Source organism: Camelus ferus, chromosome 15, assembly GCF_009834535.1.
Source record: "Camelus ferus isolate YT-003-E chromosome 15, BCGSAC_Cfer_1.0, whole genome shotgun sequence".
Taxonomy (NCBI): Eukaryota; Metazoa; Chordata; class Mammalia; order Artiodactyla; family Camelidae; genus Camelus; species Camelus ferus.
The window spans coordinates 44,239,894-44,257,307 of record NC_045710.1 but is presented as its reverse complement, the minus strand read 5'-3'; the positions used below and the strand labels follow the sequence as shown (position 1 = coordinate 44,257,307).

At 35.8% G+C, this 17,414-nt stretch overlaps 1 protein-coding gene across 3 annotated transcripts in view; it reads right to left on the bottom strand.

Annotated features, from left to right (window-relative positions):
• Positions 1–12,418, bottom strand: part of KIAA1841 (KIAA1841 ortholog) — a 40,271-nt gene extending 27,853 nt beyond the window's left edge. For all 3 annotated transcript variants that reach the window (XM_032497617.1, XM_032497618.1, XM_032497620.1), the window contains exons 1-5: positions 12,290–12,418; positions 7,657–7,815; positions 3,775–3,961; positions 2,865–2,958; positions 692–930 (exon numbers count right to left, since the gene is read on the bottom strand). In XM_032497617.1, coding sequence (XP_032353508.1) covers positions 692–930; positions 2,865–2,958; positions 3,775–3,961; positions 7,657–7,806 — 670 coding nt within the window. In that variant the 5' untranslated portion in view covers positions 7,807–7,815; positions 12,290–12,418. The remainder of the gene's footprint in view (positions 1–691; positions 931–2,864; positions 2,959–3,774; positions 3,962–7,656; positions 7,816–12,289) is intronic.
• Between the last annotated feature and the right edge of the window lie 4,996 nt (positions 12,419–17,414).

The following is a 17,414-nucleotide window of genomic DNA, read 5'->3' as shown; positions in this document are numbered from 1 at the left end:
TTTATAAAAAAAGCAGCTAGTTTAGCTTGCAATTCAAGCACTAACCTTATAAGCGCTTTTCCTTCAATCATCATACTCTGGTGTGCAGCAGGACTGCACTTCATGTGTTATCACACAGAATATCAAAAAGATGTATACTCAACAATCAAGATTTAATAAAAGTAATAACTTTTACTGCTTCATCAAGGACATCTGTAAGTGAAACTTGATCTTTTTTTCCTTTTCTTTTTTCCCTTTTTTACCACAGATGGGCACATGGTGCTGAATAACACAGTGACCACCACTACAGTTTGATGTTCCTTCCTTGATGTGTGCTAAAGTGCCAGTGGTTTTACCCTCCATTACTTCTGTTCCATCTGAACAAAGGTCAACACGGAGAGAAAGACACACAACATCCTGGCATTATTAAGCAGATTCTCCAGACCTTGTGGATCCTCTCAAGGGATCTTCAGGACTCCAGTGGCCAATGAACCATCCAGTGAAAATGGCTGATGTAGAGACCTGTCCATCTGCCATAAATTAGCTATAATTTACTAAAAAAGGATGAGGTAGCAGTCTCCTGAAAAATAATTACTAATCCGAGCATAAACACTAATGTTTGAACAATTTTCCACATTTCATGTTTGGCCTGAAGCAACTACCAGGTGACACAAAAATTTCACTACAAAATAATCAATAGATTGTCTTTTACCTAAAGTGGGCATCTCACAATCCTTATTCTCCTTAGTGTTCCTTTTAACATATTTTATCAACCAGTTGAAAATGTGAACGTCACAATGAACTGAAATGTCCACCTCTTCCCAGCGCTGGGCATCCATAGATAAATATTCAGCAAAGTACTTCATTTCTGATATCAAAAGATCTCGTGGGCAAATAAAATCTTCTTTCAAGTTTTTGGCTTCATCACATACATGGATCACCATGTTTGGCCTTCATGAAAAATGTTACACAAAAATGAAATTATATTAGAGTTTTAGAAGAGGAGCCATGAATATTGACATTTATTGGAAGTATGAGAACAGATGTTTCTGAAGGTTTTAACCACACATTAGTTTTATAGGGTTTGATGTTCAGAAGTTTTCAGTAAGTGTCTTGGTAACCTGATCTGTTTATCTTAAAATTCTTACTAATTTTAGTTAAGCTATTGACTTAATAAAACAAATAAAAATGTTTTTTACTATCGAACTTATAATTTACAGGGATTAAAATTTATTATTTTCATAAATTAATTATAATATTTTAAAAAATACCAATTCACAAAGAAAAATTAAAGAGTACATTATAATTCTTGTGAGGAACATAAAACAGCACTTTTACATGGTAAAAGGTATGGAAAAGAGATAAAGATCAAATATTAAAATTTCCTTATTATTAATAAATATAAAAAAGTTAAAATTATTAAAATATCAAAAATTAGCATGGCTACTCTGTTACTTTTAATAGCAAGAAAGTTTGTTTCTAGGCATTCAATAAATACAAATTAGTAAATGTGGTTAAAAAATTCTTAAGACTACCATGTGCTTATTTACATATTTAAAAAACAATTTAAGTTTAGATGATGTATCATAAAAATTGTTTCAAAAATTATATACTCCTTGAATTTATATACCCTTGAACATTACGTCACCTCAAAAAGAAACACCAGTGTGATCCACACTGTCTTCATGTCATTACAAAAGGAAGAGATTAAATAGGAAGAGATACACTATCCTATGATATGAATTTAACATGTGTTTAACTGAACTTCAAAAATTCTAAATACAAAGAAATAACATTTGAAATAAAGTTGGCTACAGAAAAAGGATTAAAAACCAATGCTCTGTCAGAGTCCCAAAGGAATTTAAATAACTTCACAAATTGTTCTTCCAAAGAAATTATGGTCAAAATATAAACAGGTAATGGCTGGTATAATGAAGCATGAAGTTTCTGTGGCTTTCTGGACCACAGCATGAAACACTAGGTAATTCTAGTAAAAAAATTATCTGTTAAATTCTTGTGCCACACAAACAAACCTACCAGTTAAAAATCTATGTGAATCAACTAAAATTCACTAAACTATAAAAGGGTGAATTTTCTTCTTGTGATAAAATATACATAACATAAAATTTGCCACTTTAAGTGTACAGTTCAGTGGCAGTAAGTACTCATGTTGTTATGCAATTATAACCACCATCCATCTCCAGAACCTTTCAAGAGAGTAAATTTTATGTATGTGAATAATGTATTAATAAAGTTGTCACAAAAAAACTATCAAAACTGAAAATACACAAAGGAACTTCTAGAGATGATGAAAATGTTCTTTATCTTCATTTGGATGATGGTTATATGGTAAACTCATTTGTTAAAACTCATCAAAGTGAATACTTAAAATATGTAGAGTTTTTGTAAAATACACAAAACAGTACAAAATTATCAAAACTTGCGTTATACTGAAAGATATATTCTAATTTTTAAATGTTTCGATAATGAGTAATTATATTTACATAGCTCTAAAATACATAGCCAGTTTCCTTAATGAAGTTGGAGAACTAATGACAGAGATTTTCCTTTGGGTTTTAAAATCTACTTTAGAAAATTTTATGTTAATAGATGGTATTACTAATATTTACAAGATGAAAATGAATTTTTAAAGTGGAAAACTGTGGTCCAATTTATAAGTGTTATGAATAAGCCATGCATTTAGCTATCTAAGCAATTGTTTACAGCTCAATACATGAACTACTCTGATTTGAATTGTTTCAGCAACCATGTAACATGAAATTCCTAAATTGTGGTAACTGATGTATACAATCACCAATCATATATTTTATAATTTAAAGTTGATATTCATATTAATCTTATCTAGCAAAGAACCAGCCTCCTACCCTTCAGATTCTTCAGTCTTTTCTCCACCATTATGAGTAGTACAATTTTCACTTTCTGAAGAACAATTCCTTGTGGAAGCTATACTATGTTTTCCTTAAATACAGAAACAAACACATACAAAAACAAAGGGGGGAGGTTAGCATTTCTAGCTGAGAATGGGTTTTTACTTATTGAATGGTTATACTATAAATGTATGGTTTCCAAAACTAGTTAAAGATGGTACTTTGTCAGGTGCCTTAGTACTTCTAAAAGTATATGGAAAAAGCAGTACAAAAAAAGGATCACAAATTGCTAACATTACACTGAAGATTTAAAAAATACTGATATGGTGTGAACAGATGGGGTCAAATGTTCAAAATCCTACAATATAGCTTCTCCTCCTGAAGCAAATTTTTATATCGATACTCTGCTGCTGCTGAGATTAAAATAGTTCACTACACTCTAAGATTTCTAAAGCCAGTTATTATTTCCAATGTAATTGTGGAAAACATCTCTTCTACCCTGCTTCTGTGTCATCTGAAGCTACTGTTGACTCCAATAAAGGGGAGGTGGGAAAAAGATAACACGAGGGACAAAGGAAGATTCTCTCAGTGAAAGAAAATTAAGTAAAAGGTATAGGTCAGGTCCCTTCAAAATTTATGACATAGCTAGCCTAACAGACTGGAGTAGTACGCTTTGATATAGTAAAAAGCTTTTTGTAGTAATAGTATTTGACGTGTAAATTAACATTTAAATTTTTTTTCAAATATAACTAAGACAAATTTCTAAAGTTAACGAAGATACAAATACTAATAGATTTTTCTATTAATGTTTCTACTAGCCTAAAATAAAGAAAGGTTGACTGGAATGCATAATATTTTGCAGAATTACCATAAGGACAAGTACTGCATTTTGTTTTTAAAACCTTACCTGTTTTAGAAACTGCATCCTGACCAACTGGAGTCTCCTGAAACTCTCCCTGTGTGTCAAGAAGCGAGGACTTGATATACGTGGCTAAAGTTTCAACAGGGCTCTCTCCAGCAGCCATTAGGAGGCTATACTGGTTGTCGACGGGTGAGCTGCCACTGCTCTTCAGTTCATCAAACCTCTTTGCACACTGTGATGATAAAGGGGAAGGAAATGCAAATCTGGGGGGGGGGGGTTTAATATCATTTTTTGTAAGTGAATATAATCTGCTGGGCAACAACTAGAAAATTAGCACACATTTTGATACACAAAGCCTCTGACGGATTTTTTCTTTTTCAAGATTCAGGGTAGAATTTTCTTTAATATGCTTTAACCCAATAGCATAATATGTTTATGCTCTCATAGAAAAATGAAGAATGCCTTTATGAATCATATTTCCCCATGGTCTACAGCTATTATTAGTTGACAATTTTAATAATTTAGTTAAAAATCTGGTTTTTATTTTTACATCAACTTTCTACCAAAAACAAGACCAAATTCTAACCTTCAATGGAAATTAAACTAAAAAGTATCTGATTTGTGACACTAGATTTTCTTTATTAAAGTAATGAAGTCTTTGTTCTTACTAACAGTGAGTTTCGCCTTGCACAAAACACTATAGTAACACTTCATGGCCACGTATTTGGGCACAGTTGTTCTAGCTCAATGTTTTACCTTAACCCATCATTAGTCATGGAATCAATTTAGAGGGTCCAGATTAGCAATTCAAAAAAAAAGAAAATACAAAAGATTAGAAAATATCAAGAGTGGATTAATCATAGTAAGGTTAAGTAGTCTCTCATGAAAATGTCATTTCTAAGAGTACACTGCAGCATAACACAAAATGCCTTCCTTAATGTGGGTCTTGGTCAGACAACAGTGATACAGCATTCATGTTTAAATCTCCATCAACATCAACATGGATGGCAAGTTCCACAACAGACCAAGTAATCTGGGAGGTGCAAAAGGAGAAAAATACATTCCATGTATATGTGTATATGTTAACTAAATAATGCACTGGGTATGGCATCATTCATTTATTACACAAATATTTACCAAGTACCCACTAGAATTAAGCACTATTTTCAGCAAGGATTGTTAAATAATAGTACTATAGTACTATTATCATAAAGAAATGCCTAATCCAAGCTTAGTCCTTTCAAAAGGCATTTAAAAGATATATAAGTGACCAAAAGATTATAAATCAATATGTATGTCCATCTCTTTAAACAAAATCTTAAAACTAAATACAAATAACTAACATGATAAATGAGAAACAAAAAATATTTTCTGTATGAGGATAGAAAAAAGTAGTGATGAAAGTCTGGGCAAAGGAAAAAAGGCTGCAACACAATTAGAGAAATGTACAGATTCACAGGTACATGTATAATGTATACGATAAAGAATAGAAATGGCTTAACTGAATATTTTTCTAACAAAATGAGTTTATTTTTTATAACACAGAGAAAGTGGTATGTAGGCTTTTAAAACAGATTCTTTTGATATCTTTTAGGTAAAGCTTATAGATATATTGGAAACTGAGTGTAGATTTATCTTATTTAACAAAGCTTGTAATTTCTAATACTTAAGAATAAGAAAATTATGAATTCTGAATATTTGAAATGAATACATGATTGCTTAAACAGAAAAGCAGTGGCCAGTGAATAATTTAAACTATACTGTTAAATGTTCTTTTGTGTTTAAGCAAATATTACATGACATCTACATGCAAAAGAATAAGGTTTGATCCCCTACCTCACACTACATACAAAAATTAGCTCAAAGCAGATTAAAGACTAAACATAAAGCCATAAAATTCTTAGAAGAAAATAAAGGTATAAATCTTCATGACCCTGGATTTGGTAATGGTTTCTTAGATATAATACTAAAAGCACAAGCAACAAAGAAAAATTAGTTAAACTAGACTTCATTAAAATTTAAAACTATGTACTTCAAAGGACACCATCAAGAATACAAAAAGACAACCTGCAAAATAGGAGAAAATACTGCAAATCACATATCTGACAAAGGACTTGTACATGGAATATATAAAGAACTTCTACTATTCAATGATAAAAAGACAAATCACACAGTTGAAAAATGGGCAAAGGATATGAATAAACATTTCTCCAAAGAAGCTCCCATAAATCCATTAAAAGATACTTGGTATTATTGGCCATTAGGAAAATGCAAATCAAAATCATAATGAGTTAACACTTCACACCCACTAGAATAGCTATGATAAAAAAGACACTAAAAGTGTTGGCAAGGATATGGAGAAACTGGAACCCTCAACATTGTTGGTCAGAATGTTATTTCAGCTAAGGTAAACACTTACCTAGAAAATCTTGGAGAAAGGGAGGGGAGAAAACAAAGAAAATCTTAATTCATTCTTTTTCCACTTTCAAAATACCAACAGGTCAACTTCGACATGGAAAAAAATTTATAATCCAGGAGATTAAGAGAACATTCATAAAACTTTAAAAAAAATAGTTTTTTGGTCTACCAGGTAGTAAAATAATATTGAAAGGAAGTCAATATGAAACTGTTAGTATGATTAGAATTTACAGGTTTGCCATTTTTAAAACTTAACATGTAAAAATCCAAAAGGTGAAAAAAGTATGGATTAGGGAGTAATAACACAGACTAAATAATAAGTTCCCTCATCACTTCACAAAGACCTATAACATAACCGAGGGCAAGTAATCTCTGTGGGTACTGGTTTTCTCAGCTGTAAAAGAGAGTGGAACTTGGTTCATTCACTGATCCCACAAGTATTTATTCAGTATGTATGATGGGCCAGGCAAGTGGTGAATATGCTTAAAACCAACTGGGTAAAATCACTAATGTCATTTCTACTTCCAGGTGATTCACCCATTTTAGGATTCCCTTTAACAGCAAAAATTCTGAGGTGTTTCTCAAACTAGAGGTTCATAGATGAATTACCAGAAAACTAAGAGTTCTCTGTAAAAGTTTTTAGATTGTAAGTTTTGATTCTGAGGATAACATTAATTAAATCATCTAGATCATTAGGATGACAGAATATTTCAGTGCCTATTTGCTTTTCTGTTGTAAATTAATTGTAGAGTAAGTTAATACCAAGAAATATTTTAACTGTCCAAGACTAATTTTAATAAAGGACAAAGGTAGAGAGGAGACAGGTGAGTCCCAAGGCAAGTAATGTCCTGGTGCAACGGAAGACTTCACAGCAGGTTAGAGAGAGAAGAGTGGAAGAAGAATGAGGGCTTTGAAGGGCAAATGACAGTATAGGCTAAATGCAAAAAATTTTGTGCCACAAGGTACTACACAATATTTGTGTCATAAATAGCAATTTAATCTCAGCAAAACACTGTTACTTATCACATTAAGTAAGCTTATTAGTTTGAATTGTGTTAGTCTGCATTTTCACTTGTGTTTATAGAATATGTAAATTTGGTTTATCGTCGTATAGGTGTGTTTACACCTAGTATTGTTAGTGCATATTTATTTCCACTATAATAATTTAAGTCATTGGGAGTATTCAAGTTTTTTCCTTTAAAAAGGTCTGTACATTACTCATTTGAGAAGCATAATATTAGGAATTTAATAACGTAAGGAGTTTATAAAAAATTTACTCATTCAGTTGCAAACATGTAAGATAAGGTTAAATTTAAACTTATCAGGTGGCTTAACATATCATATAATTTATATAGTGTGTATCTAGTCAAATCGTATCATATGCACATTCAGTATTTATACACGCATTTGAATATGTGAAACTCGAGTTTTTTTGTTAGTAGTTATTCCTCTAAATTGATCACTTTTTCTGATTTCTTTTCAGTAGATATTTGGAGGACTGCTATTTACCTCTTTGGGTGTTAAGCCAGGCACAAGCCTTGCCACAGTTTCCCAGTTGATGGTCTGATGGATTCCAATTAATGGATAAAGGATCATGTCCAACACCATTTGGTTGTTATTGTTCAGGAAATTGTTGTTTTCTGAATGTTCACGACTCATCTTTGGGAACTACAGATAGAAAAGAAAACAGATTTATTTGCATCGGAAATCCAAATGCTTTCATAACATTATAAATCAGTTATAATTCATTCCTAAGAATTATCTGCTACTATGTAAAGGAAAAATAAAACTGACCTAAAATCAACAGAGAATATACAGCTCAAATCTCTTCAAATATAATAGCATTTGAATATTATGGATTGGTGGATGGATGGATAGAAGGATGGACAGATGAATAAATATGTGATTAAAAAGTGTAATAAAATACTTTTAATTTAATTTTAAAATTTTAAAATACTTTGGGGGGAGTAGTTAGGTGTGTGTGTGTGTGTATGTATGTATATATGTATGTATGTATTTAAATGGAGGCACTGGGGATTGAACTCAGGACCTCATGCATGCTAAGCAAGCACTCTACCACTGAGCTCTATATTCCCCACTCCAATAAAATATTTACGGTAGAATATAAGTGATGGATATAGAGCTGTTCGCTATAAAATTCTTTTGACTTTGCTGTAGATTGTTTAAAATTTTTAACAAAACATTGGGGGAAAAAGTTGAATACAACATATCTTCCTTTAAAAAATCCTTATGTATGTATGATTTATATTTTGATTAGCAGTTCATGGATGGTGGAATTAAACTGTAAAAAAAAAAAAAAGCTGTTTAAAAAAATTATAATTTCATCCCAGTCCAAAGTCGTATTTCCTTTATTTCTCTGTAAGTGAATGTTCATGCTACAAACTATGACAGCTAAGCATTTTTAATTCTGACTGATGCAATCAAATGAAACTTAAAAGCTTAAAAGCTAATCTGACATTTTAGGATAAGCACAATCACTGTTACTATGCCATGTGATTATTAGTTTTACATGGTGGGGAGATTACATCAACAATTGCAATTAGTTTTTGTGTGTTTGAAATGTTTTTTGGAAAGTTCTCTTCCTTGTCTTCAGAAGCAATGTGACAACTGTCCTGATAAAGTTTAATCATTACACACACCCAAACACACACCCTGACTCTCATATATAAAAAGCCAAGGCACCTCCACATACATACACACATGCACACATCCCTGTAGAGTGGAGGCTTCCCTTGCTTCTTCAACTCGCTCCCCACCCATCTCTCCTCCCATCACACATCCTCTAGTTCAGTCCAGACCTTGAATAACATATCCTGTGACTAAGGGTGTTCAAGATCTTCAGGAACAAGATGATCAAGAAAAAATTCTCTAGATGGCTTTCCAAATGGATGTAGTTCAACAAACATTTAGTGAGTCCCAACAATGAGTCAAGCATTGGGGACATAAAAAGAAATATGGCATGGCCCCTGTTCTCAAGGAGTTTACCAACAAAGAGGTAAGTCAAACAGATTGTTTTAATATCATCTGCTGAGAGGCAAAGCATGGGGTAGCTATCAAGGGGCAGAGGAGGGACACTTAACAGCTGTGGTATTATGGTGGAGAAGGAGGCTGTGGTATCAAGGAGAAAAAGAAGCTACCCTCTTTAAACTTAAGAGAATTTTAAGAATTTATGTCAATTTTATCTCAACAAAGCTGAAATTAAAAAAAAAATGAAATTTAACATTGAGGCCCCACTATGTGCCAGGCATTGTAACTGAAGTTAGAATATAAATTTACAGATGAAAATAATGACAAAGATTTACAGCTAGTCATATCTATGATTTAACTGATGTTGAATTTGGGTTGGGAATATAATCGCCAAACACAAGCTGTTCCTATGGAAAATACTATTTCAGGACAACAAGTACAAAGCAAAGATTCATTGACAGATGAGTACAGTGGGAAAAGCAACATACATGGGAGTCTGAAGCTCTGGTTGGAGTTTTAACTCTACACGTTAGTCAAGGCAAGTCACCTGAACTTCTGCAATAAAAATTAAGTGATGGTAGGGGTGGGGGGTATAGCTTAGTGATAGAGTGTGTCTTTGGTATGTATACGTCCTGGGTTCAATCCCCAGTGCATCTGTTAAGTGGGGGAAAAATTAAGTGATGGTAATACCTCTGACTGACATCATAGAAATAATCAAAGGGATTATTTTGTGAAAGCACTATGAAGACAATAAAAGCACCTTACAAATGTGATGCAGCATAAAATAACAGTATCAACCTCCCTGGATTGTGTTGAGGATTATGTGAGATGTTTAAAAGTTGGAATGGGGAGTTGGCATGCAGAAGCTCTCAGTAAGTGTTAACTATGATTAGTAATGTGTAATAGTTTACACAAAACACTGATATAGGACATTAGGTGGCAGATATCATAAAGTTATCCTACAGGTTTCTGCATGAACATTAAAAAGAAAGCAAAACACTAAGTACTCTAAAATCATAGCTTCCCAGCAACTAGAGAGGTACTGCTGATGGGCCAGAATCATGTTGTGGATAAGGGTATGGATTCTGGAGCCAGACTACCCCAATTTTTGTCTGCTTCTACCACTTAAGGTAGAAATGCTTCAGATTACATATCTCTAAGCCTCAGTTTCCTCCTTGGTAAAAGGAAGAAAAACAGTAGCTACCACATACTTTGAGGATATATGGACAGTGCTACCTGGCACATAATACAACATAATATTTGTAGTAGTAACATCACCATTCCAAAGATCCTCGGATTACACAGATTCATAAAGATACATGTGACAGATGAAAGGAGAGATAGCAACTTTCCAATTAAGTATGCTCTTAACAAAATGAGTAGAAAGTCAGATCTAGATTCTTATCTAGTTTACCACTTCCAGCAGTACAGCCTATGCTTTCAATGGTTTCAGCTGTAAGGGAAATAATACCTACCTTTGAGGTTATTGTAAGGATTAAATAGTTATATATATATAAAACATACTACCTCGCACACAAAAGGTGCTCAACAAATAATTTATTACTATTACTATCTTTCTACCTTCCTATCTCAGCCATGATTGGCATAAAAAGTTCCAAAAATTAGTTTAAGAACTGTAAAACACTGCCTTGAGCCCAGCTGGAAATAGATTTTACAGAATTGTTATTTTCCACTTGACTGCCTAGCATATTATCACTTTTCATACCACACTATTTGAGGTGTGTGTTAGGGCACAGGGTACAATTTATTTGAGCCTCAGTAGAAAACAGTGTAAAATGGAATTCAGGGCAAGGACGTGGGTGCTGTCTTTTTCTTTACTTCCAAAAAGATTCATTTAAAATTTCTCAAATATTTATTGTGACCCACAATGTGCAGGTACCTGTTATATAATCAAAAATACTGTCCATATAAAATACTTTAAAACTTGTATGGGTATTTCAAATCTAATACTCATTTATAATATCCATGTCTAAGAATAAATTGTCTAGATGCAAAAAATTTTTTTCTGTTGATATTTTCTTTACATAACTATCCAGTATTAAGTCCAGTTAAATAAATGTTCAAGAAAGCATCCCTTAGAGTTAGAGTGTAAGTATGAAAGGCATGGATGGCACTAATGGATAATCCTTAGTAACACATAAATTCTGAGTAGCTGTCACACCCCATTCTGGAAAAGAAGTATAGGCTTATGAAAAACTGATAAGAGAAAGTTTGAAGCTCAAATTACACTACTACTAGATCTCCCATTCATGACAAAGCATCAAAAAGATGTTAATGTTTAACGTGAAACGTCTTATTTACCAAAAAAATTCTACTTGTTAAAACACTACACTTTTAAACAACACACCTCATACCCTCTCCCCCATTCCCACAACTGTGGCTTATTTAAATGTATTAGTAAGACCAATCTAATTAATTAACTAATGCCAAACAGAGGTCTACGACTGGCATGTTTTTTTCCCCTTTTTTCTTACAAACAGAAAAAGGGTCGTGTAGACAGACTTTTTTCCCCTAGGCAGTGGAAGATGGGAAGCGAGGGGGTCCTAGGGCAGGTCAAAGGTGGGAGATAATACTGAGTCATCCCACAACACGGTAGAAGCCCTGTGCCCAGGATTTCTGACCACAAATGAGAACGGAGGCAGCTGGCTTTCACTGTGAAGGGGGAATAAAATCACATCTGAACTCTAGGATGAAGAGATTAAAAGCCCTGCAAACCTTCGGCCCAGAGGCTCACTGCGCGGCGCGTCCTCAGGGCACTGCAGACCTTCCCGTTCTCCCCGCCTCGCCTCAGGGGAAGAAACTCTCCCGGCGAAAGGCGGGCGGGGGCGGACAAAGGCGAGGTGCTGCAGGGCGAGGCGGGGGAAGATGCGGTGCACGGAGCCGAGGCGAGGCCGGAGAAGCAGACGCTGGGGGTCACTCAGCCGGTTCGTGGGTGGGACCGGCTCCCTGGAGCTGGAGCACGCAGGGCTGGCGGGCTGCAGGCTGCGCGTTGGGGCGTTCGGGGGCACTTTGGGCGAGCGGCCCCGCCGGCCTGAGGAGGCCGCAGAAGGAACGAGCTGGCTGCCAGCCGTGCCGCTCTCGCCGTACTACCCGCCCCCGGCCGGCACCCGAGCCCCCTCGGCGTCTCGCTCACCTCCACAAGGATGCGGCTCGCCGCGCCTCCGTCACCTGCAGCGGCCGGCACCGCCCGGCCGTGAAGCTCCCGCAACCAGAACCGCAACCCGGGCCGCGGCGCCGCCGCCCGCGCCGGCTCGCAAGCCGCGGTGGGGTACGAGGGCCGATAGGGGGGTGGAGGGTGGGAGCGCCGAGCGCGACGCCGCCCGGCCAATCGCAGGCCAGCGCCTCTGCGGTGGAGCCAATGGGTGTCGAGCTCCTGCCGGGCGGGCGGGAGCCGAGGAGCGGCTGCTGCAGACGGCCGCCGCGCGGAGCCGTTGCCGGTCACCTCCCGCAGCCCTCGCATTCACTCTCAGGTTTGTCGCAGTGCAGCGTCCCCACCCTCCTAGCGTCTTGTCTCTTAGCAACCAGATGCCCGCAGCCAGAACTTAGGTGGTAAACTGTGAGTCCAGAAGAAAGGAGAACATAGGGGAGATGGAAGAACTAAAAGAACAGATGCAATGGTTGGTGGCTTTGGTATACCAGCTTAGGTCATGTAAAATGGGAAAATTGCATGATCTGAGGGACACCAGAAGTATCAGGTGAAGCATTGTCTTTATCAGGAGGCATCTCTTGAAAAATGTAAATAGCTCGGGGTGACACGTTCAGTTTTCATACATTAATAGGTTCAGCACGTATGTGTTATTGGTGGCTGACTACTACCGGGAACCTAGTCAGATGTACAAGGCTCAGTCTTGTGGGGTAAACGCTACATGTCAGTATTTCTAATTTCCACTTGGGATGTGTCTATTCTCAGAATCAAAACTAAATGTTAGGATCAGAAAGGATAGAAATGGGAAAGCCCTATTCAAACGAATGATTAGCATTATGAAATCTGATGATTAAGTGTCTAACTGTATAGAATGTCAGTTTTTTCCAATTGTATCATCTGTGACTTTATGCAAATCTTTTACTATTTTTCTTCCACAAAGATACTAAAATTAGGCAAGTTTGTACCACAAAGATGCTAGTTAGGTAAATTCTTAAAGAGAAGCTACTTTACTCCCTCTCCTCCTTTTACACAAGCTGGAACTCAGTTGTGACGGCGGAGCCAACCTAAACCCTTAAACCACAAGGACAAGAGCAAACCATAGGATATTGCAGGACAGTAACAGAAGGAATCTGGGTCCTGAATTACCTTGTGAAGCAAAGCTTCCTAACAAGCCCTCGACTGCCTGCCTACCTCTGGACTATTGTATGAGGAAAATGTTTGTCTTGCTTTAGTTACTGTATTTTTTATCTATTTGTTACAGAAGCTTAGCGTATTCCCTGAAAGAGAAAGTCCCTTAAAGTGGTGTCTACAATAACAAAGATCTAAGATACAAGTGGCATTGGCGGGTAGAAACAAATTGCAGGCTGGTGACTCTTCCCAAAAGTATTTTCACCTGTGTTAACTTGAAAGGCAGGTTATCAAGCCTATAGCTCTGAGGGAAGTGGTTTAGAAAAGGTCAGAATGTGAGTTTGTGGTTGACTGCCACTCCTTGCTTTTAGCAAAGTTCATCCGAAAGAAATGAGGGGATGAAATTACACCTAAGACAGGGATTCTGACGACAACTAAGACTGTTTACACAGTAGAACCCTTGAAAGGTCCAGCACTTCAAAGCATCAGGCACCACTCCTTGTAGCCAGGTATAGTACATAAAAACTAGGCAAATAAGAAAACAAAGCAATGTCAATGCAGGAAACCAAAAAAGTTATATAAGGAATAAATAATAGAGATAAAAGAAACAATATCTACATGGTCACAATAATGTAATCATTTTCATTGATTCAACTAAAAGTTAAAATATTATAATATTAAAGATTTCATTGATTTAACTAAAAGTTAAAATATTAAAAAGATGGGGTAAGAGAAGTATGGGATAGTAGTGGAAGGCAATTAAAAACTCCATGGAGGAGGTGGGAAGGAGAAGTTAATAGATAACTTCTAAAATTGATTAAGTCAAAATTGCAAGATGAGCACATTATATTTCAAAGTAAAAAGATAAAATCAGAATAGCAAGAGAGTTAAATGTGGTTGCTTCTGGTATCAAGGACTCTAGGCAGGGACTACTTTCTCTCGTGTTTTTAATTACAATTTGATTTTTTAAAACCATGTGATTATATTAGTTTGATGGTTAAAAATGTAAATGAAGGGATAAAACATATATAGGAAATAAGGCTAAACAGACAAGTCTTTTGTTCAAATAGGCAAATATTAAAAATAAAAAATTAACTAACAATTTAGGATAAAAACTCCATGTGATACCAACATTGGTGAAAGAACAGGAAAGGGGGAGACAATAGGAAAAGTGTCTGAGAAAGCAGGGAGGATGAGTGTGCCAACGTTCTTGTGTTACTGTAAGACTCTATTAATACTGATAACTTTAAACACTGATAAAGAAAAATAATAATTATGGGTTAGAAGTAACCACAACAAGAATTAAAAATTCGACTGTATGGCTTCCAAACCTGCAGAAGAAAATGATCTATAAAAAAAGAAAAACATGGTAAGTGCAAAACTTATAATAAGGTAGCAAAAAAAAATAACTGATAAAAACGTGAGACTATCAACAACTGGAGATTTTAAACATATTTATCTCAGAAACAGCAGATTTTAAAAAAGCAAATATAAAGACATTTAAAATATACATTCAACTTAACACACTGTTTAACATAATTTCCTACTTCATATCGTTACATGGAAGTATTTCTCTAGAATAAACTGGTGCCTTTCTCCCTGCTTCTCTCCCCGTCTCACTAACTGCTTCTCAGGGAAGGAGTGATCTATCCAATTGATGAATCTGGAAGGTGAAATGACACAATGCAATTTTCCACCCCCTCTCTATTCTCTCATTGGAGCTACTTACCTACAGTTAAAGTGCTTTCTGGTCTGCCTAAGACTGGATAGAAAGTTTAATTCAAGTACATATTAGTAAATCCTATGTCATACCCTCCAAACTACTTTAACACAAAGTTCACTGTCAATGAGCCCTGCCTGTCTGCTCAAAGCATTCAATCAGCTATTCGGCCTCTTATTCTTAAAACAAATTAAAAAAAAGCTTTTTGGTGGGGGCGGAGGTAATTAGATTTATTTATTTTAATAGAGGTAATGGGGATTGCACCCAGGACCCTGTGCATGCTAAGCACACATTCTACCACTGAGCTATACCCTCCCCTTCCAGTCCTCTTATTCTTAAACATAAGCAGGCAACCAAAGTTCAGCAGAAACCCAAGGAAAATATCATGATAGACAGAGGTAAAACATAAACATAAACACACACACACACAAAAAGTAACCCAAGGGGGGGAAAAAGGCTGCAGGAAAATGGAAACTTCAAAACAAAATAATTTAGTCATTAATATTCTCAAATTCAAACTACAAGCTTCCAGAGAGGAAAACAAATAGGACCCATACAAAGGGTCAAGAATCAGAAATAGCTTCAGCCTTCTCAGCAGCCACAAGGAAACTAGAGACAACAGAGAAATCACTTCAAAATTTTAAAGAAAAATAATGGCCAACTTGGAATTTTATGTCAAGACTGTTATTCAAATTGAGAATAAAATTAAAAGACATTTTTGGACATTCAAAAGGACTCACACTTTACTTCCCTGCAGCCTTTCTCAGGAAAGAGATGGGCTAGATGTGCTTTACCTCTCCGAGAGCAAACCAAGATAGAAGCAACTGTCGGGTATGGAAACAAGAAAGAGAGATCATAAGACTCCTCAGGAAAAAAGAGACAGAACCCAGGATAACTGTGCACCACGCAGAGAGCAGCCAGTTCAGATTTGTGCAGAATGACTTGAGAGTCTTCAACACGATGCTTTATGTTATACTATATTTTTAATCTGACAATGCTGAGATAAGCCTGGCCTAGGTTAGCTGTACTTGGCTCGCCAGACCACATGTTAATGAAGTCCTTGCTCGTTCCTTCTGCTCCTCGGATCTTTTGAGAACACGTAAGTGTTCTGCTTTGTTCCACTCCTGACTGCTGAAGGATAGCCATAGGGAGCTTAAAAGCAGAAAAACCTAAGCAGCCCATTCCCCCTGACTGTATTATAGGCAGATACCAAGTTCTAGTAGCTGCCACATCTGTCAAAATACATAAACTGCAGATAAAGCTAGGTTTCCCAATATTTGCTTAGGGCCTTGCCCAATGACTTTCTCCATAAAAGGCTCTTGTAAATTTTCAGAGAAACTGAAGCCAGACTATGACCCAGTGTCTCTTTTCAGCTTATCTTCTCCTGGGAAACCTTATCAAATAGTGGCAATTCTGCCTTCTGTATACAGTTAGGTTTCTGCATATCTCACTTTTATCTTAATCATTTCCTACACATACTCATATGTGTTTTTGTTTATTTACTTATATTTAGAATTTATTTATTTATTATTTTTCGGGGGGAGGTAATCAGGTTTGCTTATTCTAGAGGAGGTACTGGAGGTTAAACCCATGACCTTGCGTATGCTACGCATGCACTATACCACTTGAGCTATATCCTCCCCCCTTATATGTGTTTTTAATGAAACAAATTATTTCACTACAAAGAAAATCAATTAGGAATGCAAGAATGGTTCAATACCAGAAAATCAATGTTATTCACTATATTACTATTATTAAAAGTAAAAAATCAAAAGACCATAAAACAAATGCAGATTTAAATTATCGATAAAAGGGACATTCTTTTGATAAAAACTAACTAGCATAAAACTTACAGCAAACATTATATTGAATAGAGCAACTTTAGACTCTGAAGTAGAAATAAGGTAAAAATGCCCGCTACCACAGCTACCGTTAAATACAGACTGGCAACCTGGCCAAAACAATAAAAAGGAAAGAAAGGTATAGGGACTAAAAAGGAAGAACTAAAACTCATTAGTTGCATTTGCATTTACTTAGACAACCAAAGAGAATCAATTATTTTAGAATAAGCATTCATCAAAGTTACAAATATAAGATCAACATACCAAGTCCTACATACTTCTCTGTACCAGAAATAATATCATTTTCAACGGCTACAAAAAGTATTAAGTATATAGGAATTAGCCAACAAACAAACAAAACCCAATAAATACATGATGTCCTGAATAAGTGGAGAGAAATGATGTTCACAAATGTGATGATCCG